Source organism: Astatotilapia calliptera, chromosome 22 (genome assembly GCF_964374335.1).
Source record: "Astatotilapia calliptera chromosome 22, fAstCal68.1, whole genome shotgun sequence".
Lineage (NCBI taxonomy): Eukaryota > Metazoa > Chordata > Actinopteri > Cichliformes > Cichlidae > Astatotilapia > Astatotilapia calliptera.
This window is the reverse complement of record NC_137442.1, coordinates 16,181,725-16,196,715: the sequence shown is the minus strand read 5'-3', so window position 1 is coordinate 16,196,715 and position 14,991 is coordinate 16,181,725. Positions and strand designations below refer to the sequence as shown.

The window sequence follows — 14,991 nt, the reverse complement described above, 5'->3', positions numbered from 1 at the left end:
CAGTTACAAGGTGAATAATGTGCAGACATCCAGGAGTTTTGAGTTTGCACCCAGGCTTATGGATATTAGCTAAAATGTTATGTTCAAACATTAAGTTAGCCCCCCTCTGTACTCACAGGTAACTTTGTAACACATCAGTAAACCCACAAAACACTGAGGAAAAAACATCCAGCATGCCACACACACACAGCTAACCAGATGTGTTACTCGAGGGTAAAAAAAAAAAAGTTAGTCGCGACATCGTTCCAGCCTAAAAGTTCTGAAGAGTTAGTCCAAATGTGTGTGAGGGGACATTTTGTGGTTGAGAGAAAGACTTTGACTTATTTTTTAAAAATTGGGAACAAAACTAACCTCACTTATAATTCAGTCTGTGTGTCTGCAACAAACGCACTAGCAAATAAACACGCAATATTTATTTATATAACACGATTTACAGGTTAATGCCAGAAAGAGCTTCACAGAAGGAATACACAGCCTGTAACAGTGGAAGCAAAAATAACAGCAATGATATTAAAATAAGAGTAAAATCAGAGTCATGCAAAAATTTAAGAGGCAAAAATTTTTTTTATTGAAACTTTTGTTGATGGAATCCAATAGTCTCTGTTATTTTTTATTTTCTCATAAGTTTCACAGTTTTTATATTTATGCACTCCTGGTGTGAGATTTATTTATTCCCCAGTCAAGAAAATATATATTTATATATATATATATATTAAAAAACAACAACAAAATGGGGTAAAGGGGAAGTCAGCCTTGCGTACCTGATAAAAAAAAAATGGAAACATCTTCCCATAACATTCAATAAAGTAACATTATATAATCCTCATGTTCGGCGCCTCGGGTTAGTACTTCATAAATAAGTTTCAGAAGCAACTCCAGCAGACAGCACGTCGGTCATTTTTCTGTGTTTATGCCAAAGTTCAGTGTCGGTGCAGACGCACCACGCAAGCGTTGCTCAATGTCAACATGTTCTCTGGCTTGTTACTCTGACATAGCGGCAAGTCCTGTCATCGTGCACCATCGTGACGAGAGAGACGAGAGGCAGATGGACCAGAGGCAGACAGGTAAACAGGTCAACGCTGGGATCATCGCTCGCGCGCGGAGACGGGTGATCAGAAACAGATGCTTGGGTGGACATCCAGCCAGTGAGCTAGACAGACAGTCGGTCTGGCGCGTGAGGGAGTGACTGACGAAAGAGACACAGTGACACGGGAGGCTGTGCGAGAGGCCTCCCGCTGTTCTTTTTGAGACAGACGACTTAGAGGGACAGCTTATACCCCCTGCGACTGTCACCGTCTGAGACAGCACAGCGGCACTGGGGAGGAATTTTCTGGAGGTAACATGTGGTGTTGTTGAATCGACCGGGATACTGAAACATTATATCCCCTTTCAACTGCCCGTCAAGTGTTGCGCTGAAGCTGATGACTGTTAAGCGATTACTTTGCGTGACCCCAAGCAATTTGTGGTCACTGGGATCCTTTTAAATGAAAGGAGCAGATAAAAACGAATCGTACCAAACCAACAAAATACGCTTTGATTTTTTTTCCCCTTCTTCCCTGAACAACATGCTTTATGGAAAGACTGTCTGCTTAATAGGAACTGCTCTTGGAAAATATGTGATAGTCATGTGTTTAGACTTCAAAGAACATGACACAAGTCTTCACTGCCCTGTGACTTTTGGATTTTTGTAACTCACAAGTGTGACTGCAGGATGTTGCTGAAATTAGAATATTGAGAAGAAGACGTATAAAAAAAACAGCCTCTTGAAATATGAGAACAAGGCCAGCGGGCCTGAAAGAGGAAAGTATTACACTCTCCTTTTCAGATGTCGAGTTCATGTTCTTGTAACCAGTTCACTGACTCTTGAGCATCCGGTGAGAGAGAGCGATAGATGAGGGCGAGAGACAGGGAGGAAGATGAAAGAAAATATGAGCGGGGTAGAGGAGAATTGAGTCAGTAAGATAGAGATTGATGACAGATAGGAAGATGAGAAAAGGCTTATAGGGAGAGAGAGAAGAGGGCCAGGAACCCCCCCCCCCCTTCCCCCCCAAAAAACCAAAAAAAAAGTCCCACACAGCAGATAGACGGAAAGACGGAGGGAGTAGCTGAGATAAAGATGAAGGGGTAAAGGGGAGCAAAGAGGGATGGCAGTGACACCACACAAGGCTACGGCGTGACCTTCCTCAGCGCCCGCTCTCAAGGACAAAGTGTCATCTGTTAACTGTATCCTTACCCAGATAGCTTATCTGCAGTAAACTAGTGTCCAAAAAAAAATCATATTCATTGCTTCTCAACCCACGTTATCAGTTACATAAACTCTCCTTGGGGGGATAGAAATTTCCACCCCCTGACTGTTGTCCACTTGCACTGGCTGCCGCTTGGACATGCTGAGGCCAGTGTTTATCAACTGCTATAAAAACAAGTAACCTGCCTTCTGGTGATATACAGCACTGGGTCTTGCCAGCTTTACTCTACCTGACAGAGGAAACGAGAAACCTAACCACAAGCTTGTGCGCATATGTTTATTTGATGTAGTGATTTTTACAGGGGGTCTGATTATGCTCCCACTCCTGACCAATCTTCTGCCGGCCTTTATTGTTCGCTTTGAAGAACTGATTCCACTACGCTTTGCAGCTGTGGTTGCATTTTTGCTTTACAGACTCACATGGAGTTTTCTTTGCCTTTCCTGGAATGGCTAACACCTTGAAACATACTGATATAGCCGGTGCTAACAGCACCCTCTGAAACAGCAGCACACTGCTGTGTGGCAAAGTTAAACAGCAAGATGGAAATATAACTCACTATTATTATTTTGTTGGCTTCAAATGTCTGTAAATACCACAATGTATTTACTTTACAGTTATATATCAAAGAGAGGAGGCACAAGTGCTCCCACTGTGCCGGAGCAGGATATGTTTAGTATTTTTACTACACCCTGGGGTATCTGAGAACAAAGCAGTTTTCTATCATTCTCATATTAGGACTCTTGAAATACTTTTAGACTAAAAACAGCTTCACCAGAGAGAAAGTCATTTATGAAAAGAACAGTGAATTACGTTTGCAGTAAGGTTTTATTCATGTGCTTTCTTTCCAAATTGAGCTAGAATGATGGAAAAGCCATGCAGCCAACTTCATGCAACTATTGCAAAGGCAGGACTGCCACTTGCATTACGCTAATAAATTGATATATTTTGTTATTTCCAACTGAATGTTGCTTTTGAACCTTCTCATGTCCCAGAGCTCTCTTTAGTTAGTAAATGCCCGTCTGAGGTTCAGTCTTTTCTGTGTTTAGCTTCTGCTTATTGTCCCTGTCCCTTTTCACCTCCGTCGCTTCCCTGCCAAAAAGACTCTTTTTCCCCGTTTTAGCTGTAGAGTCAAGCCCCCAAGTTGTTTCATATGCAGTGAAAGACATTGAGACTGATGAGCAACCAACCAAAGTGCCGATGGTGTCATCGCTCTATCAGCCATAAACCAAAACCGTGCTCATTGCCCATCCATAAGAAGGCAACGCAAGCACAGTTATACTGACCTGCTAAATTATCTTGAAATACGTGAAGGGAGTAAAAGCATTCGTTTGTCTATTTTATTCTTAAACGCGTACTTGCCTCTAAGGTTAAAATGCATCTGCCTAACAGCAGCAGAGAACGCGTATGTGCTGACGTGCATGTCTTGCAGTATAGTGGAGGCACATATAATCAGCAGCTAATAACAACACATTGGGAGTCGCTGCCCCAACATAAATCAATGTGCAAAATAATTGCTAATACACTGGGTATTGATTAGAGTGCCAGCCAATGCATTCATTTTCTGGGGCGACTGTGGCTAAGCGCTAACGCAGTGACAAGGGTAAAGCGCTATTTCTCAAAAAGGCGCACAGACGGACAGCCGGGCAGGAAAAAAATGACTACAGGGCCTCTGCAGTAATTCTTAATTGACACCTGTCAGAGCGATGGCAGCAGTCACAGCTGCTGCTGCAGGAGAGCGTCTCCCCAAGTCTTGTTCATCTGTCACTTTTAATACCTTTTCTTCAGACCCTCTGTTGTCTTCTTCCCCTCTCCCACCCGCCCCTCTTAAACCCAGATGTTCAAGGCTGCTTAACAGAAGCAACTCTAGTTCAAGGCCACACAGCGCAGCCGTCCGGTGGTCGCTCTCTCACCTAAACACTGTTGTTTTTATTGAATGTTGCGACTCAGACAAAGCCCTTACAGAAGCTAGCCTTGGCAGTAGGGCTGCACGATTCTGCATAAAATGAGAATCACGATTTTTTGGCTTAGAATTGAGATCACGATTCTCTCACGGTTTTCATTTCCAGTATAAATATTTATTGCACTTATTAACTGCACATCAACTTCGTAACAGTTGAGACTGAACATAAAAACAATAAATAAACATAAAAACAACAAATGTCTCACGTTTTGTGGTTGCCGCAAAATGTTGTACTGCTTGAAAACTGCTTGAAATTCCGTCTCCACCGTTGCTCGACGCTGCGTGTATAGAGCAGGTAGTGCAACAATAGGAAAATAGTTGCGGGACGGCACTGTGTAGCGTTTGTCTAGGGTGTTGATCATTTCCCTAAATCCCTCTTTTTGCACAGTGTTGATGGGACCATATCTTTGGTCAGGTGATAAGTAATAGCCTCCGTAATTTCTTTGTGCCTGCGGGAGTTCGACGGGTATAGGGAAGCGCTGTATAAGGTTCCCGTTATTGATGTTTGGGTGGTTGACCGGGACGGATTTTCTCCTGTCACTTTCTCGTCATCCCTGACGTGCTCTCCGTTGTTTTTTCCCCTGCTAATGTTAGCATCACACGGCACAGCTTCTGTATCACGTGGTATAAGGCTCCGCCCTTGTCATTTGTCAAGCAGGAAGAGTGAGCGCTTGTTTTCATGCAGATTACGTCCCGGATCAAAATGCGGTGCAATCGTCGTCGTCTTTTGGAAATGAGATCGCACATAAGTATGAATCGAGATCGCGATTTTCTAACGATTAATCGTGCAGCCCTACTTGGCAGCCATATTGAAACTCTTCGGGACAGTTATTTTGATTACCTTTCATTTTAGTGGTTACAGAGACATAAAACTGCCTGCATAGAATCACCCCCAAAACATCTTGTACTGTGCTATTGTCAAATTCTCTTATAAGATCTCTGGATCACATCAGTTTTTCACTCTTACCACAGCTGACTGAGTACTAAGAATAGTTTTCACTGCGGTCATGTATCTCCAGTTTTATCTCTCGCGCGATCGCCTAATTACAGCAACAGGCACCGCCATCGTGGCAATTTCCAGTATATTAAGGAGAGATGAAAGGAAAACGTTGTTGCAAAGCAATTTCCAAGATCGCCGTAGCAAAATGCAAAAGACGAATCAGATCTATAAAGCCTCGTCACTCCAGTGTTCCAGCAAGCATTATCAATCAATCACTGATGCAACATGCGTTCATGCTAAAGCAGTTCTGCTTTGAGCTAGAAAATATGAGGAAACAGAGAAACAGACACACAAAGCACACAAATCACAATGTGTATACTATAGTGGAGGCAGACAGGTGCTCCCCAGAGTCCACACTGACCTCTGAGTGTACCCTGGACCTCCCATCGTCCTGTATTTAGTCACGACTGGCCATTTTTCTTTCAGTTTTTTTGTTTCGCATCCATTTTGCGTCGTCTACGCTCGGCCTAATAATTCTTTTTGCCTGCTTCTTTAATTATCAGCGTTATCGGAGGTAGTGACAGAGCACAACTGAGTTTGGTGTTTGTGTAGAACAAAGTAAGTGCAGCTGGCCTCTCTCTGGGGGTTTGACAACCCACCAGTTCTTCAGTGCTGTGCTGTGGTTATTTTCAGTTGGCCTCAGTTACATTTACTAACTGGATCTCCTAGTTTCTTAAAGTAAATGTGCAAATAAAAGAACCGATTGTGTCAAATGAATAAATTAGGGAATGATTTTAATTTCAAACAAATGCAAAATAAAAAAGTTGTTTTCAGTCGCTGGTGGTGGATTTTCTTTCTGATACACGAGAGTTCACTGAATGTTCTGCATTGCTGATTGAATAAATGTACCAGAAGATGTAATCTTGAAATTATACTGACTATTTTCTGAGAGAAAATTAGTAACAGGGGAAAGAAAATAGTGGGCAATAAGAGCAATTCAAGTAAGTTGCAGCTCTGTCCATAAATCCTGATTGTCACAGTGAAGCAGAGGTTATGAACGGCCTGGAGATTTCTTGCGATGGTTTGAAAAAGCGGCTGTGAAGTCTGAACTGAAAGATGGCAGTGTCATCACTGTAATATTTAGCAGCCAATCATGTATAGACGGGATGGGAATGACACCCTGATAAACAAGAGTTAACTTGGTAAAAGGCTAGATTCATCCGGATAGGTTTGATTTCCTAAACCAAGCGACCAAAGGAAGAAAAATATTAATAGTCACACCTATTCTCTTGTGTGAAAGTCATATGTTTGATCTGTGCCTCCAGGACTCCCATCTTGCATCAGCTGTTTTTGGATTCACTGGTTGCTTCTGAGGATATACACAGACGTTATCTCTGCTTGTCCACTCGCTCAGCTTTTTTCCCTTTTTCTCAGTTAGCAGGAAAACGCTTCCTTCATATGTATGCTTCACAATAATTAGCAACCGGTGCCCTAAAACCCCCTCGGGTCCAGTCATGTGAACGGATTCCTTCTTATTATTCCTCTTCCTAATGTTTTATATCCCCACTGTAAATTGTGGCTTTTTGTTTTGCAGCTGTCTTGAATCGTAGCCAAGGTATCTTTACGAATCCAAAACAGGCGCCGAAACAACAAATAAGCGCAGGATGTGTTTCGGCGAGGCAGAGGGGGTTTCATTCTTGTAACGACGACCTTGTTTTCCTTTTATTTCTTTGTCACGGCTCCTCGTGTTTGCGCTTGAGCGAGAACCCAGGTTTTCCTGCTTCCTCTGAACCTCATTAAGCTCGGGGATAGTTTTACCTCGCGCCCGCGGCTCTGAATGCCTTTACGTCTTCACTCGGTTGGCGAGGCTAATTCCCACATATTTTCAATTCAACCCTCTTTTCCATAAGAGCAGTCATCGATCTTCATTTGTCACTTAACCTCCACGAAGATGAGGACAGAGAGCGGAGTTGTGTGAGTGTGCGTATTAGTGTGTGTCTTTGATTTCCTGACACCACATGCAAATGAAACTAGAGTGCGGGATAGCAAATATATCCAGCGACTCCTTCAGTCAATGTCACCTGTTAATGACACTTTACCTACACTGCATTATCACAGGATCTGAATATTTCACACACACACACACACACACACACACACACACACACACACACACACACACACACACACACACACACACACACACACACACACACACACACACACAGGGCTGAGCAAACTCCTCATCTTGCCCAGTGATGCAGATTGGTTCACACACACATTCACAGCAAGAAACACACTTTTCACTCCACATATGTTTTTCCCCCTCTCAGCACTGCTTCAAACCCTGACAAATGTCATTAAATCCATTATCAGAAGCATCCCGATAAAACTAACATAAGGTTCTAATAGTCATCATTTTGTGCTTGTTTCTCAGCTGACAGACGCCGCGAGCTAAATTCCTGCAGAGGAATACAATGCCAAGTAGCAACAACAAAATGTATTAACGCTGCTCGGCTAGGAACTTTGTTCCTGCTCTGTCAAACAAACCAAAAGGCTGTTAGCAGAAAGATCAGAGGGAAAGGCAGAGCATTAAGAAAATCTTCTCACACTCGCGGAAAGCCGCATTCACGTTAAACTATTAAAAGGCCTCTAACGCCTACCGCATGGCTACTTGAGTCGAGTTACCCACGATCAGAGCAACGGCTTCTTTGTCACCGGCGCGTTTTTGATTGTCACGTGATGCTGCAGGCAAACTCGGAGCCACCTCAGCTGTTGTTGAGTTTACACTTGAACAACTGAGGTGGGCACATGAGAAGCGGGTGATACCGAGTTGATTTTTATCAAGGCAGCTTGCAGACTTGACACCTTGCTGAATTTGTCAGCAGTAATCGGTGGACCTGTCACTGATCTGTCAGCTACCTGGATAATTAGGGACCACAGCTAACGATGCCGTCAAGGAGAAGGGAAGCCCCACCCCCCACCCCCCGAGTCATAATTAAGAGACTCCTTTTGAGGCAGAGATAGTGGCAGCATAGGGCAATCTATTTAGGAGAGAAGAAGGCAGCCGCTGATGTCAGTGAAGACGCTCACAGGGCTAGGCAATGTGTGTGCATCTTGGCTTGTTGTGGCTTCGGTGTAGCTGAATGCTGCACGGTGCTTTAATTAAACATGTGTAGAGCTAAGCTACAAAGAAATCATTAAAATGTAGCAGTGAAGTTAGTTTACAGCGCACGTCGAATGATGCATATTTAAAAAAAGGAAAGAAAAAAAAAAGAACAGCATCCACAGTCTGTGATTATAACCTGAGTGATTTATGTTTAGAGTGCTAAACTTCTAATTAGCTACACAGTCAAACCTACTCAGTTACCTTACAAATTTATCAGGAGAGCAGGAAAGGAAAACCAATTACTGTCTTCTGAAAGGGCCACGCAGCCATGTTTAACAGCGTAGCAGCATCTTTCTCTCTCATCGTGACCTGCACTAATTCTGTCAGCACAGGAACTGATCGCTTGGCTGTCAGAGGAGATGAGGATCAGGATCAGGATCAAATCTTTCGAAACTTGGGCTTTTAACTGCGAACAGGAACTGAAAACAGGGCACGCGTGAGTATATAGACATTTATGGAGCTGCATCCTGCTCAGCTCACAGTGGATTGGTCACTTCACAGTGTGCTCCCTCTTCCTCTTTCTCTTTTACTTCAGCCAGTAAAAGTGAGCGTGGTGCGGGGTACGTAATCAAGACGATCCTTTCGTCCTTATTTTTTTCTTTTCTTGAAGCTAGACCTTTTTAAATCCCGAGGAATACATCTAACACGTGTCACACTGTAATCACGCTCACGTGTTGAATGATTAGTTGACAGATTCATTACTTAGAGTGACAGTGTTTGATTTAAGATATCGCGGTTGGCAAACTAGAAGCAGGATGAGACATGCGGCAATACCATTAATTTTCAAGCAGCAATCAAACCTGTGACCTCTGCATCGAGGCAAATCTGGAGTTATGGCTTCTCTGTAAATGTTATATAAAGTATCGCCTATCTGCTAATTAAACTAAACGCTGGTTATCTTGGTCTAGTATATAGAACGTGCTGTCATTTTTGAAGACAACCTTGCTACTAAACAGTCTAAGAGGTCCTTTTCTTTAAAGAGTGGCACGAGCTTAAGTTAATGTCAGAGTCTGTAGCATTGATTGTGTGCTTTTAAACCTTTTATGGTTTAGCTAACCATCTCGACTCATCGGTTAATCTGCAAAATGTCCAAAAATACAAAGGAAAATGCGACCAAACGAGGCAAAACCCAAAGATGTTGGATTTCCTGTGATAAACAAGAGTCAAGATCCGGTCAGTGTTGGATATTTTTCTTGTTTGATAAGCAACTAAACTCGCTGGTGACGTTTAAATTGTTGGGTAATGGTTTCAGGCCCGACTTTAATTGCACTTAAATTAAAGCAACACTGGCACAATGGCAACACATGCACTCTTTGCAGCTGTTTTACCTTAAGCTAGCATGGGCAAAGTCAGCAAACTGTTCGTATAAAGATTTAAAAAGAAAAACCACACAGGTTGCTCTTTTAGTGTGGTTTATTTTTACAAATCAATCTCTCACCACACTTGTTTATTCTCATCCTTGATTATTGTTACTTCACATCGCTGCATTGTTTAGCTTCCATTAATTATTCAAGGAATGCATGTACATAGCTGCACTTTGGTGAAGGGAGACGGAAAAAAGAAAAGGGAAAAAGAAAGAAAGAAAGAAAGAATGAAAATGACGACAAATGACTGCAGCAAAAGTCTCTACTGCTCAAATTGCTCTGCACTGAACTCAACTGCCAAAACTAACAGATGCAGTAATGCGGTTCCAAATGAAAGAACACTGATGTATTGTCACTGGTCATAAACTAGATAGGGTACAGCGCCATTACAGGGTCTAAAATCATCACTGTGACTGATGAAACAGAGCCCATTTGAAATGGCATACAAAGAGCTATTGAAACCCTGTCTCCCGCTCTCTCTCTCTGAGGAGCATATGCAACATTTTGTTTCAGTGCAACTCTAAAGTGACAAATCTGGGTTGTGGAAATATCTGGTAATGCATTATAAAAATAGCCTGTGTTTATAGGTGTGTACACCGTTTTACTGAGGAAACAGTCTCACGCAGGCACACGCACATCAGCGGAGGTGTTAAAAGTTTTTGGATTGACCATATGTCAAGTACTGGAAATAATGTCGAGACAAAGCCTGCCAAGTTAGGATTGACCATTACTGCCTGTGATGTATGTGTCTGTCAGAAAAAGCAGACAATCGAATCAATATTCAAAAGCTGAGCAGGAATGGGGCCACTTCAGAGCTCAGCCAAATGACCAGAAGAGTCTGGAAAAGACAAAACATAACCCCCCCCCCCCCCATGTTTTCTGCTCTCCTATGGGGGGTTTTCGCTAGCAAAGCTGTGGCAGAGGTATATAAACCACCACTATTCATTTTCACCATGCAGGCTTGTTCTTCAAACACATTTCTCTCTATCATCACTAAAGCCTCGCGTCAATTAGAAATTACAGCCCCACCGAGTTCAAAGTCTTCCCGTCACAACCTTGATTAAGTCTGCTTAACCTCACATTTCCACTGCCTGCTTAACATTCTACAGCTGTTTTATTCGGCTTTGGTCATTACTGCATGAACTTCAAAGGCTCCTCTTTCCCCCGTCATTTGGAAATGCATGTCAATCACAGCCGTCTCTCGCAGGGACATCAAATGGAATCAGGCAAACATGCGACTCTCTCGCAGAGCAGCTCACGTCTGGTCAACTTAATGACAACACGTAGGCCGGACTGTCAAAAGTCAGGCTGTTAAAGTGGAATTTACTTCACTGATCTTTCCCTTTTCTCAAATGAAAACAGGACTTTTGGCACTTCACAATACACCTTCCTCTAAATCACATTAAGCTATGTTTATAGAGTGCGATTACAGTTTTCCATCTCATATTTAGGAAGCTAATACACAGCCTGCCAAAACTGGAAAAGTTAATTAGCAATTGTTAGTTTGATTATACTAAACTTGCATTTTTATACCACACTGAATCAATCAGATTCCTCTGATGACTTCCAGAACAACTTCTCCTCACTTTTCTATCCATGCTTAATATCAGATGCACTCAAGTTAAACAGCATTTCCTGTTTCTGCAGGATGAACACGAGGTCAGGTCTGAAGTGACCATAGGAGTTCACCCTGTGATCTTGCTACGCCCCAGCACCCCTCCTCCCTTGTTCCCTCCCCCTTGGGGTATTAAACGCAAAGTATTTATCCCGCTTGAGAACTTTTCTTTCAATTTGTCTTTTCTTTGCTCCTCTGCGGGGGCCAAAAAGTTATCCTTTGAGGGAGTCCAGCTGCCGGGCGCATGCGTGTCTCTATGGTGAATGATTTACTGATGTTTATCAGGAATGAATAGATCAAAGGCAGTCGCATGACAGGCGATCAATCAAGCATCAAATCAAGGATGGCAATCCCAGAGCGGAACACAAGCTGAAAATACGCTACTTTCCCTTTCCCCCCTCTTTCTTTCTTTTTCTTTTCTTTCTTGTTTTTTTTTTCTGACACTAACGCATCAAGCACGTAAGCCTGTAAAAATGAGATAAGATGAGCTTTTGTTTGGAGAACTTGGATGCTGGCAACCTAGTGGAGGATCAGATTTAAAGCTTGAAACTAAAGTGCAGCTCAGCGCATTTGCTTCTAACGGGAAAAGTTGGCACTGAATAATGGCTGCTTAAACTAAGGACACGCTACCGTTCCCAATAGAGATCGGAGATTACGCTCTAGGTTATTTAAATAAACTTTATTTTGGGTTGAGTGTTGAAAACTGCGCAGATTAAACTTCACATTTGTTTTGCTTCACTCTGAGCTACAATTCACCGATAAGCCACGGACGTCAGGTCTTTGAGCGCTTATATCGTGTCCTGCATCAGGCCTTTGGAGCTACTGCGTGAACTTGTCCGGGGTACACACATCTGTGCCGATCCCTGGCTTTGTATCCTACCCGGGGAGGGAGCGAAGTGTGCGTGCTGGAGCCTTTCTGATGTGGGGGGTGGGAGTGTTCGGTTGCAGAGCCGGGGCTTACCTGCTGACCGCCGCGGTGCTTGCTGCTTTCTCCTCGGCATGCTGCTGCGAGACTTTCCGCTGGACTTTTCATGCAGAGATCAAAATAGCGGACGAGCTGGAGAGGAAACCGGCGCAAGGCGACGAAATCAGAGCCAGCAGCGGTTCATTGGGCTCTTCGGCTGGGGACGATGCTGAAGAAATGTTTCTGAGATTTATTTTGATCGTTGTTATTATCGGGCTGTCCGGCGAGGAAAACGATGCGGATCGTTTAGAGAAGAAAAAAGAAAAAAGAAAGAAAATCAAAAGGAAAAAATGGGGGCTCGTCCTTTAACTTCTGCCAGAAGAACTCATCGCAGGCTGGCGTGCTGAAAACTAGCAGAAAGCTCCGTGCGGATCTCAGTCTGTCGGGCAGGGATTATATGGGAGAGCTGCCTGAAGCCAGTCGCCTCGTTTCCATCAAAAATACGTTCGCCCCGCTGGCTGGACAATTTCATCCCCCCGTAAACAGCAAGAGTGAAGAAAACGGAGATCCGGCTCGTGCGTATTAACTCACACTCCGCGGTGAAGACGAGTCCAAAACTGCGATCTCTCCCTCCGTCCAGGTGCCACAGCTCCGGTCTCCTCCAGCTACAGGAGGAAATCAGGAGGGGAGAAAAAAGGAGAGGAAAGAGTGACACGTTAGGCGGGCTGGGTGTATGTCAATCAGTCAAGTGTGAGCGTGTGGAAACCCCGGAGCAATCAACTCACATCCCATCTCCCTGAAAGCACCCACTGGATAAAGAAACAGGCTACTCACATACGCTTACCGCCCGACTGTCAACACGGACACTTGACGAATTTGTCACAAAGTCATCACAGAAAAAAAAAAGATAGAAAGAGGAAAAAAAGCGAGCAGATTCCGGGTCTCAGCTGTTATTATTCCCTGATTTTTATTTATTGTTATTATTTATTTTAAAGGCGCAAGGAGGAGCGTCCCCGGATATTTCTCCGCAGTGAAATGTGCGCACATTGGTGATGCGTGGTGCGTTCCGACAGCTCCCACTGATAGACAGACACATCCAGCTGCCTTTCCGGCCTCTCCTTTACTCCACCCCTCCACAAGCGTCACCCTGACAGTCAGAGCCCACCTGTCAATCTGCGGCTGTTAATTGTTCACTGGGACGGCTTTCATTTCAACGCCCTGCTGTCCCCAAGAAAGGTGCGTCCTGTTCCTGGACACACGAGGAGGCGATGTGCAACCTCGTTTCCAGACAATAGAAATGAGAGGTGCCTGGAAAAGTAAGAAAAGTGTGTGTGTGTGTGTGTGTGTGTATGTTTGTGTGAGAGAGATATTTGATGTAACAGTCACTGCTACACAAACTTACAGCCAAATAAAGTTTTAAGTGAAATGAGGACTCGGGGCATATCTTTTACCTACAGAAAATACATTTGTTGATTATTTTTGAAGCACCAGGCAGATGTTATTGATCCTACATAATAAAGAAGATATTTGCCAGGCCAGGCTAACCGTTAGATTTGCAACTTCAAGCATCAAACACACAATAATTCAACTACAAGCTGCTTGGAATCTGGAGGGGTTTTTTTCTAATAATGTATAAGAATATAAATTTCTTTCAACGTTTTACTTGGAGAACAGGAAAAAATAATGTTTGCACTTGAGTTTTCAGCTAGATAAGATGCTGCTGCAGCATTTCCTTTGTCAGTTTTTGGTCTCAAAGTTTTGCAAAAACAAAACCAAAAAAATGTGGATATTTTTGGTGACCTCTTTAGGGGGACAAAGAAGGCTGAAGATCGATTCGTTACACCTTTTTAAAGTGGGGCTTCTGGTGAGGGAAGGGGAGGGGCTCTGAATCCGCAAGAGGCTCCATTAATAGCCTACACTCCATCCTAACTATTATCCACCATAAAGTGTTTATAAAGAGCACACAATCTCGGCTAGTGTTATTTCTAATGAGGCATCATGGTATAGCCGACTGATGCGGCAAGCGCCGAGGAGCACGGTGAAGGAGAGGAGGAAAAGTCTGAAATTTGCTTTACACTGAGCCCGATAGAGGGTGCGGTGATAATCACAGCATAACTTGGATGCCATGAAATCTGGCACAGACTGTGTGCGCTCCGTCTGCAGCCAGGCGTCGGACTTATTATTCATCCAGCTACACCGGCTTCAGTTCAGGCTGTAAAGCAGAGGGTTTGGACCGGATCAAGGAAGAAACTGGATTTAAAAAAAACCCCAAAACAAATCTCCCAGCCGTTCCACTCCCGCTTTGACTAATTCCGGGTGAGTTTCCTAATTTATCCTTCAGGTAATTTGGCGTTTTCACAGTGACCGGGTAGTAAGTATGGATCACGAACAGCAGAGAAGTTTTCTGCTTCTCGACTGACGAGTTTATTTTGGAGCAAGCCTCCTATCTGTCTGCAGAACTCCTAATCTGCGCAGGGAACACGTCTGAGGTGGCTTATTATATGGTAAAAGAAATACCAAGTACCGCCCCAACATCTGTCTGTCCCTGCCTGGCTGCTGATTGATGGAACAGACTTACGTCACTAATATTTCCATCTCAGAGTCTGCGGACAGACAGGAGAGCTGCTTTTCTCCATCTTATGGTGCTTTTCATATAAAGCTAACACAGCTGTGGAATATAAACACACACACACACACACACATTTCTGTTTATTTAGACTGATTAGTAGGTTTCATTTCCTACATTTTTGAACGTGAACACACATTTACTGGAAAACAAATGTAATGATTTAA

General features: G+C 43.5%; 1 protein-coding gene across 2 annotated transcripts in view; it reads right to left on the bottom strand.

The window, feature by feature from the left end:
- LOC113014246 (teashirt homolog 1-like) overlaps positions 1-14,991 on the bottom strand; it is a 143,721-nt gene that overhangs the window by 18,379 nt on the left and 110,351 nt on the right. Inside the window, exons 1-2 of one of the 2 annotated variants that reach the window (XM_026155647.2) lie at positions 13,033-13,873; positions 12,256-12,863 (exon numbers count right to left, since the gene is read on the bottom strand). In XM_026155647.2, the coding sequence (XP_026011432.2) occupies positions 12,256-12,295 (40 nt within the window). In that variant the 5' untranslated portion in view covers positions 12,296-12,863; positions 13,033-13,873. Of the gene's footprint in view, positions 1-12,255; positions 12,864-13,032; positions 13,874-14,991 lie in introns of those variants that run through there. The other variant, XM_026155648.2, reaches the window with a different exon arrangement.